Here is a 19,289-nt window from a genome sequence, read left to right on the forward strand (position 1 = left end):
TATGGTCATAGTTCTACTCATGACGTCAATCAATTAGAGAATCAGGTACTCAACTAACATTAAGAATTTTTCATACAGATGTAGTATGTAGAGATGGTAAGTATGCACGAGCTCTACATGAAAATTTGGTTCATCCCACAAGTACTTGTCACGGACATCTTACTTTCCGTGAGTGTTTGGGAGACTACATGGCGGCTTTGTCACTGAAATGGAATTGTGATGTTTAATGTGGTGATAGGGCATATCAGATGTATAGGTTATCATGTAGAATAACTTTAGGGTTTGGGTAGTGATGGCTTTTCTGTTTTTTCTTTTCCCTATTGCTTGTTGTTGCATCAGAAGAGTGCAGGAGCTTGTGCGGTACACGCATCGTGCGAGTGCCATTTTGTGCTGCTTTTTCCAATCAACAAAAAAACTGAGCAGTCGCCACCCAAAGTTGTTTTATTAGGTAGCCAAGATTCTACCGGGCCCGCTTTAACTTTATCGTTGCGCCACCGATCGAGCTCGTGCCCCGGGCAGCAGCGATACTCAAGTCGGATCTCCGAATGAGATTTAGAGGGGCCTTCGAATGGATGCCTTTCAATGGATATTGACTAAGATTCGACTCGGTTCCACTGTTGGTTTTGCCCTCTGAGTCTACACTGAGCACAAAATTGGGCAATGGGTTTTCATTCACTTTACTCTGCTGTTGCAGATGCCATTTGCCCACCTTTAATAGCACCATCCGAGTCACCTTCCAATTAGGCCGACATGGCATGTCTACGGGGTAGGACCCTCCACGATTCCGAATCCTATTGAAGAACTCGCGAAGTGGTGTATGAGCGAGCGAGAAGGGGTTTAACTTTGTCACTCGACCTTAATCTTTTTGGCCGATCAACGTAAAGATCTCTCTCACTTTCGGCCAAGCAAAACTTGTGTCAAATCCTAATTAATTCAGAGTAAATTGAATCTTCCTAAATCGAAATCAACCGAGAGCCATCAATTTGGCTACTGATTTGTGTTTACTTACTATCGAAACTTAATAAACTAATTTGTTTAAGTGATTCAACTTTCTCACAAAGAAAAGTTTGAGACTTTAATTTCTTTTTTTTTTTTTAAAAAAAAAAGGGAAAAAACTTTCAAGCATAGGCCCCTCCACGATTCCAAATCCTAATGAACCCGCGAAGTGGTGAACGAGTTAGAAGGCGTTTAACTTTGTTTGCTCTTACTTCACGACCTTAATCTTTTGGGCCAAACAAAGTAAAGATCTCTCACTTCCGGACAAACAAAACTTGAGCCACACCCTAATTTAGGTTAAAAATTGCATTTTTGTAAATCAAAATCAAACAAGAGCCATAAAAACTTAATACTTTAACTAAAATTAAGCTCTTGTTTTTTAAGCGATTCAACTTTTTCACAAAGAAAAGTTCGGGATTTTATTTTAATGCATGGGCTTAATGCAAATGCCACTTTTACGGTGTGGTGGCCGGTGGGGTTTCCTTTGTGATGTTGTAGGAAGCAAAGTAGCACAAATTGCTCCAATGCTTTTTCCATTTGGGTGGGGCGATTAGTTTGATTGATGAAGATTGGTGATTAATCTCTCTTAACTAACAATTAGTTTTTAATTATCTCTAGTGAAAGTCAACCTCATTGTGGTAGCAAAGTTGCAAACTTATTTAGGAAGAAATATGATGGAAATATTGTTTAATGGTAAGTGAGGAGCAAAGTGGCCCTTTGCAAACTTTCATAAAGAAAGAACTAGTTTAAAAAGAAAAAGGAAACCAGGAATATTTTTAGGTTGATAAAAAAAATGAGTGGAGAGTTTTTTTTTTTTTTTTTTTTTTTTTTTTTTTTTTTTTTTTTTTTTTGATTTTTTAGGGGTAGAGATGACAATTAGGTTGAGTGGATTTAGTTTGATTTGAAATGTACTTGATCCTACTAAAAGTGTGCTATTAGTGAGTTGTCTTTGATGTTGACTGAATCGTTGGACTTCAAGAAAAAATAGGAAGACGTAGTTGAAAGTGGAAGGAGATCTTCGATCAGCAATGCATGACTGCTAGAAGGAAGGAGGAGAGAAATAGAATGTTAGATGGATGGCCGGGATGACTCGACTCAGCCACTTTAATGCTCAAGTCATCTTCCGCGGAGGAGAAAATTGAGAAGATGAACGGTAGAGAAGTATAGCACATGTATGTGCTAGCATACCTATGCCCACGAGGGTGAATTGATCGTCTAATTGTACCTTTTGTCCCAGATGACCTGATCGAATAGCCCAATTAAGTTGACCTTTCTAGATTGTAACCTCATCTCAACAAGATGATTGACCTTATTAGTCTATGATACGGATATCGGTGAATGCCCCAGGAGAAATTAAGAGGGGAAGGAGGGGCATTTGGTCTTTTCACTGTATAGGGCTTTAAGGAGGAGGAGGCACTATTGAAAAGGCCTCTTCCTTCGTTGGCTTCGGGGCCGCCACCATGTCCAGGACTCTGTCGCCAAAGACGTCGCAGACGGCGGCGACGGTCGCACACTCCTCTCCTCCTTCTGGGTTTCTTCCGCCGCCACCGAAGGGGCACGCAGGGAGGTCTCCTTCTCCACGTCGACCGTCAATGTCGGCACTGATGTCGACGTCGCCGCCCCTCCTCTCCTCCTTCTGGTCTTCTCCGTCGCCTCACACAGGGGCTTTAGTCCCCACCAGGAGGAGGACGCACAGGAGGGCCACCTTTGCCTCCGCCTTGCGCATGTCGACGCTACCTCACGCATCAGCGTCGTCTTCTCCTCCATCGCACCGTGCCCTCCTCCTCATGCCATCGATGTCGCTGGGAGCATACCACCGGAGCATCGTCTCCGACTTCGACTGCCTTCGAGGCTGACTGCCCCTTTCCTTCCTCTTCGTGTGGCTTTCGTGGCCGATGCTGTCTCTCCCGTCACACATCATGGGCCAGCACTGCCCCCACTGCTCTCCCCCTTTCCAGCGCTACCTCTGTCCCTCACACACGCCGGCAGCCCGTACGTCTTCTCGCCACAGCCGACCGACTGCCTCCCGCGGCCGACGCCGCTCACATCCAGTCAACACTGCACAACCGGGCGACACTGTCTTCAGCAGCTGATGCTATCTTCCGGACCATACTTATCGCATGCCCCTCTGATCCATCCGACAGCGCATGTTTAACGACGTTCCAGCATTCCACTTGACCTTGCAGATCAGACTCGTCTTCGGCTTCCCAGCCCTCGCAGCTATCGCCATTCCGCTCTATTGCCTTACTATATTCCAACATTGTAGTCGTATGACTTGTGTGATGTTTTTATGTTCCGGCCTTTGTATGGCTATTGTATCCCGACCTGCGCGTCGATGTCTCATCTTGGCCTACAAGCAGATATCTTATCCCGACTTGTGTGTCGATGTCTTTTCCCGGCCTACGTGCCAATGTCATATCCCGTCCTGCTTGTCGAGGTCGCATCTGGCTTTGTGCCACCGCGTTCGGCTCTGTGTCGTCAGATCCAGCTCTCCAGCTTGTTCAGAGTCATCTACTCTTTCAGGTCACGATAACTCGAGCAGCATCCCAACCAGCTCACCGATCCACCAGAGGACGCCCCTTGGGCCAGAGTATGTTACCATACTCACTCTCCATTCATTTTATTATTCTAGTATTAGTCTGTTACTTATATATTCGTTGGATCTGCCTCGAGTATCGGAGTACTAGGGATCGTGGCGACCCGGTCGCTGGCTGCAGATAGTGTTTGTTGGTGCGGTTAGCACTAACGGTCTAACTCATGTTTTGATAAATGACAAAATATGTTAAGTTAGTTTCATTGTTATCTAATACTCTGACAGAGTGTGTAGGAGAAGCCTAGATAGGTCGACGGGCTGACCTGATATCTGACACGAAACCCAGCTAGGTCGATAGGTCGACCGGATAGTTGGCACGAAGTCTAAATGGGTCGATGGGCTGACCGGACGTTTGGCATGAAGTCCAGCTAGGTCGACGGGCTAACCGGATAGCTGCCACGAAGTCCAGACGAGTCGAAGAGCTGACCGGACGTCTGACAGGTAAGTGGAGGTAAGTCACTGGAGGAGAATGACTGTGAGGACGCGTTCCCGGGAAGGGAACATTAGGCGTCGATCCAACTTAGATCCATTTCGAAAATCTAAGTTGAGATCATGACTAGATTCCGGTCTCGAGGAGACGGAATCTAATTAATATTTTTTTGATAAACTATGCTAACACTCTATTTTGCAGGATATATATTTGTCTCGGACTAACGTTTTCTTGCAGGAAGGAAACCGCTGGAAAACAAGGGTCCGGGTGCCCGGAGGTGAATTTTATCCCCAACGTCACTTCGCCATGTGGAGATTCTTGGTTGGCTCGGCTACGTCATATTTAGGGCGCCCGAAGGGATCCAAGCGCCTCGAACCTCCTATATAAGGAGAGTAAGGACTTGAGTTACAGAACAACTTATAATCTGCTCTCCTGCACTCCTACGACGCTGTGAAAACTCTCCGACAAAGTGTTGTTTCTTTTTTTCTATTTTTTTATTATCGGTTTTGTTTTCTGTATATAATTCCTGTACTTCAATTCTGTAATTATTCTTCGAATTATTAGTGATTGCCCAACGAAAGCATTCAACGAGTGTGAGCCTTGGAGTAGGAGTCGACACAGGCTCCGAACTAAGTAAAAACTGTTCATGTAATTCTTTCTGCTTTCAATTTTTCCGCTGTGTACTTTCGTTAAAATTTTAATCGATATTCACCCCCCTCTATCGAATTCACGATTCAACAAGTGGTATCAGAGCAGGTACCGTTCTGATTTGGTGCAACCATCAATCAGACAAGGGGGTGAAACCTTTTTCATTTTTTTTTTCAGTTTTTAGTCTTTTCGTTATATTCCAAACTAGTATTATTACCTTTTTGGAAATATTTTTCGTTGCAAGTTATCTGAATTGGTGCAACACTAATTCAACTTTTATATTATTTTTATTTCTTCTCGCACTACTAATCCAAGACCAAGTCTTGAGATTTTCCTTGTCTATTTCTTTACTTGTGTGCAGGTTAAAAAATATCTCAAATTGAAGGTTTCAGCACAGTATGCCCTCCCCTATTCAATGGGGATGATTTTTCGTACTGGAAGAAGCAGATGGAAGTCTACCTGAAGACAGACTTCGACCAATGGTTCAGCGTCACCAGAGGCTACAAGGTGCCGGTCGACAACTCCGGAATTCCACTGGACCCGGAACAGTGGACTCTGGACATGAAGAAAAAGTCATCAACGGACTTCAAAGCCCTCAACACCCTACAATGCGGACTGACAAAGGAAGAGTTGAATCGGGTAGGACCGCATCAAAATGCGAAGGAGCTATGGAACAAATTGATCGAGCTACACGAAGGAACTAGCGACGCTAAGGTAATAAAATGCGACCTCCTCTTAAATAAGTTATTTAATATTAAAATGCAGGAAGGAGAAACGGCGAGTCAACTTCACGCGAGGATTAAAGACATCCTCAACGGACTCCACGCGATAGGCCATCAAATGGAGAACCACGATCTAATAAAGTATACGTTAAATGCCTTTCCACGTAACACCTTGTGGGCATCCATTGTGGATGCCTACAAGATTTCAAAAAATTTATCTAAATTAAAATTAGACGAACTGTTTTGCTAATTAAAATTGCACGAGCAAACTAATGCCGGTACCGAGAAAGGTGTAGCTTTATTTGTAGGTTCATCCAAGGAAAGGACAAAAAAACAAGCCTGAGGTTGAGGATGAGTCTGACCAAGACTCTGAAGACGAAGAATACCTGGTGAACCTAGTAAGGAAAATGTCCACCAGGAGGAAGAAGAGCTTCAGCAAGAAGGGCCTGTAAAAGATTAACCCCCCAACCAAATCGAGGAATGTGACCTGCTTCGAATGCAACAAGAAGGGTCACTACAAGAACGAGTGCCCGAGGTTGAAGAGTGACAAGACGAAGACATCCAAGAAGAAAGCTCTCAAAGTAACCTGGGACGACTCTTCATCGAAAGAATAGGAGGCCGAAGACCAGAAGCACCAGAGTCACCTCGCATTGATGGCCCTCGAAGCAGAGTCGGAGGACGAATCGGAAGACGGGTTCGAACCCGAATCGAGCCACGAGTCCGTACTCGTTTCCGAAGGTCCCGACGAGGTAAATTTTAATTTGAATAGAAAGTTTTTTATAATTATTACATGTTTAAATAGTAAATTAATTACATTAGAAAAGGAAAGCAAATTGCTCCTTAAAGAGAATCAAAATCTTAAGGAGCAAATTACAAATTCAAATCCAACTCAAGACCTAACACTTGAGAAGGAAAACTTATCACTAAAAATAAAAATTAATAAATTAAAAGATCTCTTAGAAAAATTTACAACAAGATCTAAGAATTTAGATCTAATTTTAAACAATCAAAAAGTAATTTACAACAAAACTGGACTTGGCTACAAGTCAAGTTCAAATAAAACATTTAAATCCTTAATAACCCAACACAAACAATCAAGTAAAGCTTGGATTCCGAAAGTGTACCTAACTACGTAAGTAGGACTTAACCAATACTACATACCCAAAGAAAAATATATTATGTAAAATCGAATACAACAAATCAAAAACCAAAATACAAACCTAGACCAACAAATTCAAAATCTAGATACTTTAAAACCCACCAAAACTTAGAATATCGTCAAGTTAATTATAATTATAAAAGTAACAGACATAAACCAAGAATTAAAACTCAAAAATAAAGGCCAATAATTCAGGGGAAGGCTCCAGAACAGCTGCACCTCCAAAAACAATCTACCCGACAGAGTAATCGAAACTAACCTACCCGGCAGGGTAACTAGGACTAGTTAGAAATGGACCAAGTTTAACTTAACCAATGGTACTGGTGAAGTTTTCGATAATAGTACGTTAGGGAAACTTAGTCTATGCATGTCTAGGAAGATATGACTTCGACCTGGTGCATTTGGCTAAGTGGAACTGACCGAAGCTACTCTTTATGGATTCTAACAAGTTAGACCAAGGTTTTGCATTAAGTTCAGTGGATAAGACTATTTGGAAAACCTCGAAGGCATGGTTACTCTAATGATGTCCAAGCGACTCACCATATCCGAGAAGTTTCCCCAGAGAATGTCTATTTGTTGAGCTCAAAGCTAAACCTGAATCTAACACAAAGTTAAACCAAACCCTAAAACTGAACCTAAATTCATCTCACAAAATTATAGGATTCTCTAATTGAAAACGTAGATCGGGTGAGATAACTAAAGACTAAATTAATTAAAATTAATTAAAATTAATTAAAATTAAATCAAAATTAATTCAATTAAATAAAATTAAAATAAAATTAATTCAATTAAATAAAATTAAATCAACATTAAATCAATTAAATAAAATTAAATTAAAATTAATTCAATTAAATAAAATTAAATAAAATTAATTCAATTATTTTAAAAATTCTTTTTAAAAAAATTAAAAAATTATATTAAAAATTCTTTTTAAAAACATTAAAAATTATTTTAAAAACCTTAAAAATTATTTTAAAAATCCTTTTAAAAACTTTAAAAATTATTTTTAAAACTTTAAAAATTATATTAAAATTATTTTAAAAAAAAACATTAAAAATTATTTTAAAAACATTAAAAAATATTTTAAAAACTTTAAAATTCAATTAAATAAAATTAAATCAAAATTAATTCAATTAAATAAAATTAAAATAAAATTAATTCAATTAAATAAAATTAAATCAAGATTAAATCAATTAAATAAAATTAAACTAAAATTAATTCAATTAAATAAAATTAAATTAAAATTAATTCAATTATTTTAAAAATTCTTTTTTAAAAAATTAAAAAATTATTTTAAAATTTTTTTTTAAAAACTTTAAAAATTATTTTAAAAACCTTAAAAATTATTTTAAAAATCCTTTTAAAAACTTTAAAAATTATATTTAAAATTATTTTTAAAAAAAAATTAAAAATTATTTTAAAAACATTAAAAATAATTTTAAAAACTTTAAAAATTCTTTTAAAAACTTTAAAAATTATTTCAAAAAATTATTTTAAAAACTTTAAAAATTATTTTAAAAACTTTAAAAATTATTTTAAAAATTCTTTAAAAATTCTTTTAAAAACTTTAAAAATTATTTTTAAAATTCTTTTAAAAACTTAAAAAAAATTTAAAAAAAAAAACATTAAAAATTATTTTAATTTTTTTTAAAGATTAAATCAATTAAATAAAATTAAATTAAAATTAATTCAATTAAATAAAATTAAATTAAAATTAATTCAATTATTTTAAAAATTCTTTTTAAAAAAATTAAAAAATTATTTTTAAAAATATTTTTAAAAACTTTAAAAATTATTTTAAAAACCTTAAAAATTATTTTAAAAATCCTTTTAAAAACTTTAAAAATTATATTTAAAATTATTTAAAAACATTAAAAATTATTTTAAAAACATTAAAAATTATTTTAAAAACTTTAAAAATTATTTTAAAAAAAACTTTAAAAATTATTTTAAAAATCCTTTTAAAAACTTTAAAAATTATTTTAAAAACTTTAAAAATTATTTTAAAAACTTTAAAAATTATTTTAAAAATTATTTTTAAAATTCTTTTAAAAACTTTATTTTTTTAAAAAAAAGCATTAAAAATTATTTTAAAATTTTTTTAAAAACTTTAAAAGTTATTTTAATTCTTTTAAAAATTTTAAGAAATTATTTAAAAATTCGTTTAAAAACTTTAAATCATTTTAAAAATTCTTTTAAAATTACTTTAATAAACATGTAAAAAAATTAACAATAATTATTATTATGTTACTATTATTCTTACCTAAACAAAATTAGAATAAAAATATATGCTAACCCTCAATTCCTACCTATTATAGGAAATCAAGTGGATCTTGGACAGTGGTTGCTCCAAACATATGACTAGAGATCACACCAAATTCACTCAACTTACCTATAAAAGTTTAGGAACATTTACCTTTGAAAACAATGACAAACTCGAGGTAATTGGTATAAGTAATATTAAGCTTAAAATTGACTTCATTATTACAAATATTTTACTTGTTGAAAATTTCAAGTATAATCTCCTAAGTATAAGTCAATTGTGTGACATTAGGTATAAGGTTAGGTTCTTATCTTCGGAATGCTTAATCAAACACCTAGATAATTCTACGATAAGTCTAAAAGGGTTTAGAAAAGATAACATCTATGTTATTAACTTAACCACTTCTTCAATTAAGTGTTATTTAACACAAAAAGAAGAAACTTGGTTATGACATAGAAGAATGTCACACACTAATTTCAGAAATTAAATGGATTAGTTAGAGGTTTACCAAAATTACATAACTTATACTCAACAATATGTAATGCTTGTCAACAAGGTAAACAAACAAAGTCTACTCACAAACCAACTAATCAAACTCAAACCAACTCAATACTAGAACTTCTACACTTAGACTTATTTGACTCTCATGGGGTCAAATCAATAAATGACAGTTTATATTACCTAGTAATAATAGACGACTATTCTAGGTTCACTTAGGTAAAATTCTTAAAAAATAAGAATGAAACTTTTAAAATTTTTACAAACTTTTGCAAACAAGTTGAAAATGAAAAAGATCTTAAAATTAAAAGAATTAGGAGTGACAATGGGGGAGAATTTAAAAATCATAACTTTAATAAATTTTGTCTTGAAAACGGATATCATCATGAATTTTTGTGTCCTAAAATTCCCCAACAAAATGGAATAGTAGAAAGAAAAAATAAAACTTTACTTGAAGCCTCTAGAACTATGCTGAATGAATATAATCTACCCAAATACTTTTGGGCAGAAGCTGTCAGTACAACCTGCTATGTGCAAAATAGAACAACACTAAATAAAACACACAACAAAACTTTTTTCAAAATATATTAAAATAAGCAACCCAATATAAAATATTTTAAAGTATTTGGGTGCCCAACCTTTATCTTAAACGCAAGGGAACACTTGAAAAAATTCACCTCTAAAGTAGAAGATGGAATTTTTGTAAGATACTCCCTAAACAGTAGGGGGTACAGAATATATAATAAGGTTACATTAAGAATTCAAGAAACTAGTAATGTAAAATTTGAGGAATCCAAACAAAACCTAGAACAAACCCAACCTCAACCAATTGAATTTATTCAAGAAAATAGTAATCAAGAAGGAATCAATGATCACGAAGAAGAAGAAGAACCTTTAGAAAATCAACCGCCTAGAACTATAAGAGTCAACCCAAATCATCCAATTGATCAAATAATTGGTGATCCAGACTTAAGGGTTCAGACTAAGTCATCTTTTAGAAACCTAAGTTAAATTTCTCTGATTTCAAAAACTGAACCCAAAATCGTAGCTGAATCATTATTTGATCGAGACTGAGTCATAGCTATGCAAGATGAACTAGGTCAATTTGAGCGTAATGAAGTTTGAGACTTAGTACCACCACCCAAAAATAAGAAAATAATAGAAATAAAATGGGTGTTTAGAAATAAATTAAGCAAAACTGGGGAAATTACCAGAAATAAAGTTAGGTTAGTCGCTAAGGGGTTTAGTCAAGTTGAAGGACTTGACTATGATGAAACTTATGCCCCAGTGGCTAGATTAGAGTCTATTAGAATGTTACTCAGTTATGCAGCAAATGGACGTCAAATCTGTCTTTCTAAATGGGTTGATCAAAGAGAAAGTCTATGTAGGCCAATCACCTGGGTTTGAATGTCTAGAGCACCCTAACTATGTCTTTAAATTAAAGAAAGCCTTATACGGACTTAAGCAGCCTGGTATGAAAGGTTAACCTCTTACCTAATATCCAAAGGGTTTAACCAATGTCAAATTGACCCAACCCTATTCGTTAAATTAATAAAAGAGGACATATTTATAGCCCAAATCTATGTAGATGATATTATTTTTGGCTCAACTAATTCAGAATTTTTAGAAAAATTCACAAACTTAATGGAATAAGAATTTGAAATGAGTTTAGTAAGAAAATTAACTTACTTTTTAGGATTGCAAATCAAACAAACAAATGAGGGAAATTATATTTATCAACAAAAATATACCAAAGAATTACTTAAAAATTCAGGATGGAAAATACTAAAGAAATAAAAACACCTATGACAATTAATATTATTCTAGACGACGACCCAAATGGAAAACCAATCGACTTAAAATACTATAGGAGTGCCATAGGTAGCCTACTGTACTTAACTGCAAGTCGATTTGATATTTTATTTGCAGTGAGTATGTGCTAGATACCAAACCTGTGCTAAAGAATCTCATTTGACTCAAGTCAAAAGAATCTTTAGATACCTTAAAGGAATAACAAATGTAGGAATTTGGTATCCTAGAACCAACAATTTTGAATTAATAGGGTATTCTGACTCAGATTATACTGGGTGCAAATTAGACTGCAAAAGTACAAGTGGTGGATGTCAACTACTAGGTCCATTACTTGTCAGCTAGTTTAGTAGAAAGCAACACTGCGTTGATTTGTCTACAACTGAGTTAGAATATATAGCCATTGGAGAATGTGTTGCCCAACTATTATGGATGATGCACACTTTAAAAGACTTTAACTTAAACCTTACAAATGTAAAAGTATTAATTGACAATATTAGCTCAATTAATTTAACAAAAAATCCTGTGTATCATTCCAGAACCAAACACATTGAAATTAGGCACCAATTTATCAGGAATCATGTCACTAAAGGAGACATTGAACTCAAGTATATTGAGTCCAAATATAATTTAGCTGACATATTTACCAAACTCCTCCCTGAAAGTCAATTTAGCAATCTATATAGAAAATTAGGGATATGTTTAATAGACTAGAATACTAAAATTGCAAAAACTGTTTTCAAAAATAATATTTTCAAATTCTAGGATAAAATCTTTATTTTTTAAAAAATCTTCCATTTCTAAAATTTTAAATAAGTTTTAGCCTTAGACTAGAACAATTCCTTAGAAAACATGTTCCCCTAGGGCTAATACTTGAACATCTCACCAACACCTTAGGATTCCTTTGTTTGTGATTTCCGAACATAGAAAGGGGTGAGATGCATAGGCAAATTGTCTGGACTTAAGAGTTAAGATGCTTATTTCAGTGCATCGACATAAGTCTGAGCGTTAAATACCAAACAAACATTAATCAGGTTAAGTCATTCAGTTTAGTCAAACACTAACTGATCACAGTTTGACTTAACCTGACTAACCAAGTGAAAGCTGCTATCATCTCATAGTTAATAAGTAGCTAATTGGTTAGACAACTTTTGTAATGTCAGGTTCAAGGGGAGGATTAATTATTTTTATACCTATTTTGAAATTAATTTTTGAAAAATATCTTCTTTTAAATCAATTTAACACTATCTAAGTATTTTTTTTTTTTGACTTTTCAAACACAGGTTTGAAAATTAGACTTACTTAATTGAAATGTTTAAACTTAGGTTTGAAAATTAGTTTTATTTTCGAACTCTAAACTTTTCAAACTTAATTTTGAAATTCATATTTTTTAGACTTAATTTTGAAAAATAAACCTTATTCTAGTTTGTAACTTAGATTTTTCATCTTGAAAATTATATTCTACTTAGTTTTCAAAATATATATATATATTTTAAATTTATTTAAAAAAACTTAAGTTTTGAAAACAGATTTTACTTAGTTAGATTTTAAAACACTAAGTCTTGAGAAATAAAATTTTATTTAATTTTGAAAACTTGATTCGAAAACTGGACTTAACACTACTAATATGTGTTTGATTTGCAAAACTTATTTCGAAAAACTAAGTTAAAATTACAAATTTCAAAGATAACTATCTTTAAGTCATCTTTCTAAAATCACTTTTTTGAAAAAGATATAAGCTTAAAACAAAAGCTATCTTTCTATATTTTTAGCTTAAACTCCCCCAAGCTAATCTGACTTGCATTTCTAAACGTCCTTTTATTTTTTTATGTTCATTTTTGATGAATGTCAAAGGGGGAGGGTTAGGTGGTTTAAATTAGTTAAACAACAAAATTCGAAACAAAGCTAAGCTAACTTAACCACCTAATAAATGTTTGCTTTTACTTGCATATGTTTTTCACTAACTTAACCAAGTTGTCATTGGATCAAAAAGGGGGAGATTGTTGGTGTGGTTATCACTAACGGTCTAATTCAAGTTTTGATGAATGACAAAATAGGTTAAGTTAGTTTCGTTGTTATCTAACACTCTGACCGAGTGTGCAGGAGAAGCCCAGACAGGTCGATGGACCGACCAGATAGCTGGCATGAAGTCCAAACGGGTCGATGGGTTGACCGGACGTTTGGCACGAAGTTCAGCTAGGTCAACGGACTGACCGGATAGTTGGCACGAAGTCCAGAAGGGTCGAAGGGCTTACCGGACGTATGACAAGTAAGTGGAGGTAAGTCATTGGAGGAGAGTGATTGTGAGGACGCGTCAGATCCATTTCGAAAATCTAAGTTGAGATCATAACTAGATTCCGGTCTTGAGGAGACGGAATCTAATTAATATTTTTTTGATAAACTGTGCTAACACTCTATTTTGCAGGATATATATTTGTCTCGGACTAACGTTTTCTTACAGGAAAGAAATCGCTGGAAAACAAGGGTTCGGGCGCTCGGAAGGGATCCGGGCGCCCGGAGGTGAATTTTATCCCCAACGTCAATTCGCCACGTGGAGATTCCTGGTTGGCTCGGCTACGTCATATTTAGGGTGCCTGAAGGGATCCAGGTGCCCTGAACCTCCTATATAAGGAGGGTAAAGGTTGGAGTCACAGAACAACTTACAATCTGCTCTCCTGTATTCCTGCGACACTGCGAAAACTCTCCAACAAATGTTATTTCTTTTTTCTATTTTTTTTATTGTCGATTTTGTTTTCCATATATAATTCATGTACTTCAATTCTGTAATTATTCTTCGAATTATTAATGATTGTCCAATGAAAGCACTCAACGAATACAGGCCTTGGAGTAGGAGTCGACACAGGCTCCGAACCAAGTAAAAACTACTTGTGTCATTCTTTCTGCTTTCGATTTTTCCGCTACGTACTTTCGTTAAAATTTTAATCGATATTCACCCCCTCTATCGAATTCACGATCCAACAGTGTTGACCAAAGGACTTCTGACGATTTAGTCAACATAAAAGTCATCTCAGTATATCCCGCTTTGGGGCATCGTGATTCGATTAACAATTCATCCATCTCATCTGATGATCCGTCTAACTCAATTTTTGGACATGATCAATCTACATGAAAATTTAGGACTGTTTAGTTGTTGAACTAAACATAGCATATCGAGTTCAATAGAAATTTTATTGTTTGTTGATATTTTCTTAGTGGCTATCATGCTAAGCTAGATCATAGCTGCACTTATATAAAAATAAAATATTATAATGATTATAACATCAAATTTTGAAGGGAAATTTTAGTGCAACGGATAGAGTTATTGTTATGGGTATAGATTTAAGTTGTAGAAATAATTTATAATGCCGAGGAAGACTATATATAATCAATTTAATACGATTTAATCCTTTTCTAAAACTTCATATTAATAAGAGCTTTGTGCGTGACTATCATTTTTATAACATCAAAATTCTATAGATGATACTTAAGACAATAATAACACTCAGTTCGAGACAATCTTAAGACCAAGAGATTCTTTCTCAATTTTTTTTCATTCTTTGATTAAGCACGAAAAGATTGAAGGAATCAAGAAAATGACAGTATGATACCAGGGCAGGTTCCGGTCGGATCGAACCGAACAGCTCGGCCTAGGCCCAGCTCTTCAAGCAAGCCGAAGAAGGACACAGCGAGGCTGATTAGGCCCGTCAATTATTAGTGTAGTAATTAGGTGGCTTTAATGACGTTGTTTGAGGTTAATTAATCCGCGTCCTGCTTTTCTCAACTACTTTGACTCTTTGAGTGATTGTGCCTCTGCTCCGCTATAGCACGAATCTCAAAGAAAACGAACAGTTTGTGTCCGTTGTCGCATGAATGGTTGCCCTTCCCTCACCTGGATAAGAGAAAATTTTCACATTGGCCCCTCTGTTGATCTTTTCAATATATTTTAATCCCAACCTTTTCAGAATTTAGCCGTTTTACTCCTGAATTCAACATGTGGCAAAAGGCGAAATCGCTCGCCCCCAGCGCTCCCGTCATACCCGACCCAAGGCCATTATGAGAGAGATAAATCATAGTATCCTGAGCGAGCATGTGGCAGGTAGGGTGAGTTATACAGGGACCAGGAATTTACACCCCGACTACCCTAAATTCAACATGATTAAATCAAAGATGGTCGATTATGAAAAATGTAGAAAAATTCACTTTGCTCCTTTGTTAATTTCTCTATTTCACCCTTTATATGTTAAGAAATATTTATTTCAATCTTTTCCACCATTTTTAGAAAAAATAATGATAACTATAAATGAAAAGTTAACAGTTGTCATTTATCTGACATTTTAAAAATAATAATTATTCACTCATGTAGTCGGATTATGGAAGTCCTAACAATAGACATTTTAAAAATAACTAAATTATAGAGATAAAAAAATTATACTTTATATTATAATTATTAATCATCAATTTGATCTACCGTGGTAAATATAACGGCATGGCTTGATTAAAATTAAGGACGCCCCCAGGGCGTAGCGTATACGGTGGATGCATGGTATCTCTCCGGTACTAGGGGGGCCGCTAAGGTAGCGGATCTACCTTTGATTAAAATTAAGGGCTAAATGTAATATATTAACTAATAAGGGTTCATTTAAAAATGTTTAAAGTTGCGATACCAAAACCAAATTCCCGGTATTGCTTCGTCTTCAATTTCCCCGGCGCCACGCTCAACTGATCCTCCTTTTTCACGTGGTGGTGGCGGTGGTGGAGGAGGAGGAGGAGGAGGATGCAGCCACCGCGGTCGGAGAACTGCCCTATGACATTCGACGAGGTCTCCATGGAGAGGAGCAAGAGCTTCGTCAAGGCCTTGCAGGTTCCTTTTCCCCTTCGCCCACACCTTCATGTCCGCCTCCAGATCGGTCGCGCCTTTCGATAATCCTCCTTTCCTCTTTCGAATCCTCTTCGTCTTTTGGTGTCGGAATCCTCGAGGTTTTGCGTTGCTTTGGCGAACGGATTTGTCTGCAGTGTCCCATTCGCCGTCCTAGGTTTTCCGGGATTTGAGCAGAATGATACATTTGTTTGGTCCGGTTCCAAATTTTCCCCTTTTGTGTCGAAGTGTTTGCTTTGTGAAATTGGGAATTAGATCTGCAGCTCACTCTATTGATGCAGGCGATTCGAGGAAATTGCTATTTTTGTTCGATTCGGCGGAAAAACTTCTCCTTTATTTCGTTCTGAAGAACTAAGAAGACTTTGAGTTGAAGTAATCGGCCAGTCAAATTTTGCATTCGATTTTGTTTTTGACGGTGGTTTGCTTTTAATTCAAGTATAGACGCGAATCAGATCTGCAACTCGCTCAATCAATGCAGGAACTCAAGAACCTGAGACCTCAACTTTACACTGCTGCTGAGTATTGTGAAAGCTCTTACCTTCACAATGAGCAGAAACAGATGTGAGTTTTTTTCCCCCCAATTTTATTGTTTTTATTTTTCAATTGAATCTTTTGAATTGTTATTTCAGTCCTTTCTTTGATTTTCCATGGAATGAGTTATCTTGTTTTGGGATTACTCTCATACTTGCTTTGGTTCCTCATGCTACATGTTGAACAATTTCATCAAATCTGATATGTTTCTTAAGATTGATACAATTTACACTCACACTGTCTGTTAGGTTGCTACCGTGTGACCTACTAGTCATGGATTTAAGTCGTGAAAATAGTCTTTTGCAATGCAAGATAAAACTACCTACAATAGGTCCTTCCCCGAAACGCCCTTACTGTTTCATACTATCTACTTTGAGTCAAATTTCAAAGGGACTAAGGGCAAAACTCCTGAATTAATACCATTCAAGAACACTGGTGGTGAGATTAATGATTCCTTGTGGGACTTGTAGATGCATCCTGCTTCAGTGCGAATATGTATCGTAATTCTTCGTTTAAATGCAACTATGTCATCCACCTTTGAACTTAAACTATCACGTAGGGTATTGGATAATCTAAAAGGTTACGCTGTTCGAGCCCTCGTGAATGCAGTGGATCATCTTGGCACTGTTGCTTCTAAACTGACAGACCTGTTTGAACAACAAATGTTTGACGTATCAATAGTGGAGTCTGGGATTTCATGTTTGAGACAGGTAGGCCTGGTGATAATCTCCGACAGTTTTAACTGGTTGCTTGGGGTGTGTTGATGTCATTATCTTTTCAGCGATCGTCGACTTGCCAAGCTTATGTGGATAAAGAAGGTCGTATCCAGCACCAAATGTCCTTCAGAACTTTGAGGCATCATAAGCATTACACTTTGCCAAGTATGTTTTAGAGAAGCAATGTTTTCTTGTTTAGTTTTAAGTTTTGAGAACCAAAGATACCAGTGATGTAATTTCGATTTGTAATGCCCAAGCCAGGTCTCGATAAAACTGCGATTAGCAGTATGCAAATGCCACCAAAAAGCGATGTAACAGCAAAACCTAGTTCTGGGACATCAGGTATGCTATTTTCGAATCATATTCGTTATTGCTCGGATAGTTGTTGCCTAATTAGTAACTTTCAATTCTGTTGGCAAAGGCAAATCTTCGTCAAAAACTCTTTCCTGGCATTTAGCTACATCAGGTGGAACTTCCAGCGCATTGCCATGGCAAGTCTATTGTGTTTTGCGAGTATGATCATGCTGATATTGTGTTCATGGTAGTATCAAAACATTACGGTCTCCCCTTCTTGCAGCCTCGGAGATCCTAGGACTTCAAAAATAAAGGCTGAACTATTCCATCTTTTAGGTATGCTCGATTGTTTAACATTTCATTAAGATGGACTTATGTGTCTTGACATTAGTTGATTGCGAAATGGAAATTTTAGTCCCAGAAGAGGCTGCTGCATCACTCTCCTCTCCAAGTGCAAACCATCTCCTGGCAGCTAATGGCAATGCAACTTCAGATATAGCCTCTAACAAATTTGGCTTGGCGGTAAGTCTCCAATTAACTATAATCTCCCATTCATCCAAATTTGAGAATTATGAGGTAAAACAACTGATATCTTTTTCCCTTCCACTCTTTTCCTCCATTGGGGAGGAGTTCGAAGGTAAGGAAAAACTGAGACTTTGGCCTCTATAAGGGCAAGTCGAGGGCCCATCTATAAGTTGATTTGGTTTCCTTCCATGGAGGACTCCAACTGTGACATTTTCCAATCTGTTTTACAATTAGTAGGGATGTGTGTGTGTGAGAGAAGAATGACTGGATGAGTTCCATGGTGATATGGTGGAAATGATCCTTATTCCCTCTCATTCATCAACATCTGACTCTCATCTCATCTTTCTTCGATTGAATTCATTCTACTTATGGGGCTCTTCATGGCTTCATGCCCTTGGGACTAGGGAGATCAAAGTCATGGAAACTTGGCCTGTCTTTCCGATACACCTTGCCAATCATGCAAATCCAAGTCTAGCACAGAAACGGAGGGGCAGGGAAAGTTGTCCATGCTCTTCTTTAGCATATCTGGCTACTAGATCTCAGAAGTGGTTGTTTATTTCTTTACAGGGTTCGAAAGAGGCATCCAAACCTGTCCCAGCAATAAAATCCCTTCATGGTCATGGTGCACTTCAAATTTATAGGCCTCGAACTCGAAGCAGAAGCATGCTTTCAGTATTTTTCTCAAAGCCAAAAACCTTGACTTCGAGAAACATCTCAGTCTCTTGATGTTGCTATTATATTTCCTTTGTTAGCTTCTGTCTAAGCTCTGTATTCTGGTGAAACACTAAGCAACTACTAATTGATGTATTTGTTGTTGCACATCTCAGAGTCAAGTGTATAATCTTGCCTTTCTACTTGTATTAAGTTCAATAAGAACAAAACATGCGTTCATTATATAAAATTTGTAATTTTAAAATAACATCTCTACCAATATCAAAGACAACAAAAATATTTTTAAAAAATGCGTACCTTAAAAATTTGAATTTGACAGATCTAGGCGATTGCCAACCTTGTTCTTATCTTGTCTGCTTGATAAATATCACAAGTATCATAGAATGAAAAGGCAACCGCTATCGACTATCACAACTGTGATGTTCTAATCAACGACTTCTGCCATGCTTTCAAAGATCATGTACAACGTCAAAACTGCAAGTGTTTGCTGCTGAGATTATTGAAGAAATTGCAGACACGTCAGGTTGCTTCTTCAAGAATCACCTTCGTGTTTATCC

General features: G+C 35.8%; 1 protein-coding gene across 1 annotated transcript; it reads left to right on the top strand.

Moving 5' to 3' along the window:
- The first annotated feature begins 15,827 nt into the window (after positions 1-15,827).
- On the top strand, positions 15,828-18,879 carry LOC122047819 (probable protein ABIL1). Its single transcript, XM_042609306.1, has 9 exons — positions 15,828-15,979; positions 16,473-16,555; positions 17,085-17,235; positions 17,307-17,406; positions 17,503-17,583; positions 17,663-17,732; positions 17,819-17,871; positions 17,951-18,057; positions 18,628-18,879. The coding sequence occupies exons 1-9, from the start codon at positions 15,893-15,895 to the stop codon at positions 18,784-18,786; spliced, it is 891 nt and encodes a 296-aa protein (XP_042465240.1). The 5' UTR covers positions 15,828-15,892; the 3' UTR covers positions 18,787-18,879.
- Positions 18,880-19,289: the final 410 nt, after the last annotated feature.

Source organism: Zingiber officinale, chromosome 2B, assembly GCF_018446385.1.
Source record: "Zingiber officinale cultivar Zhangliang chromosome 2B, Zo_v1.1, whole genome shotgun sequence".
NCBI classification, from domain to species: Eukaryota; Viridiplantae; Streptophyta; class Magnoliopsida; order Zingiberales; family Zingiberaceae; genus Zingiber; species Zingiber officinale.

Coding starts and splice junctions, on each gene's coding strand:
- LOC122047819 (XM_042609306.1), top strand. CDS start 15,893: ATGCAGCCACCGCGGTCGGAGAACTGCCCTATGACATTCGACGAGGTC. Junction 17,407..17,502: donor TAAGCATTACACTTTGCCAA/GTATGTTTTAGA, acceptor TGCCCAAGCCAG/GTCTCGATAAAACTGCGATT. Junction 17,584..17,662: donor ACCTAGTTCTGGGACATCAG/GTATGCTATTTT, acceptor CTGTTGGCAAAG/GCAAATCTTCGTCAAAAACT.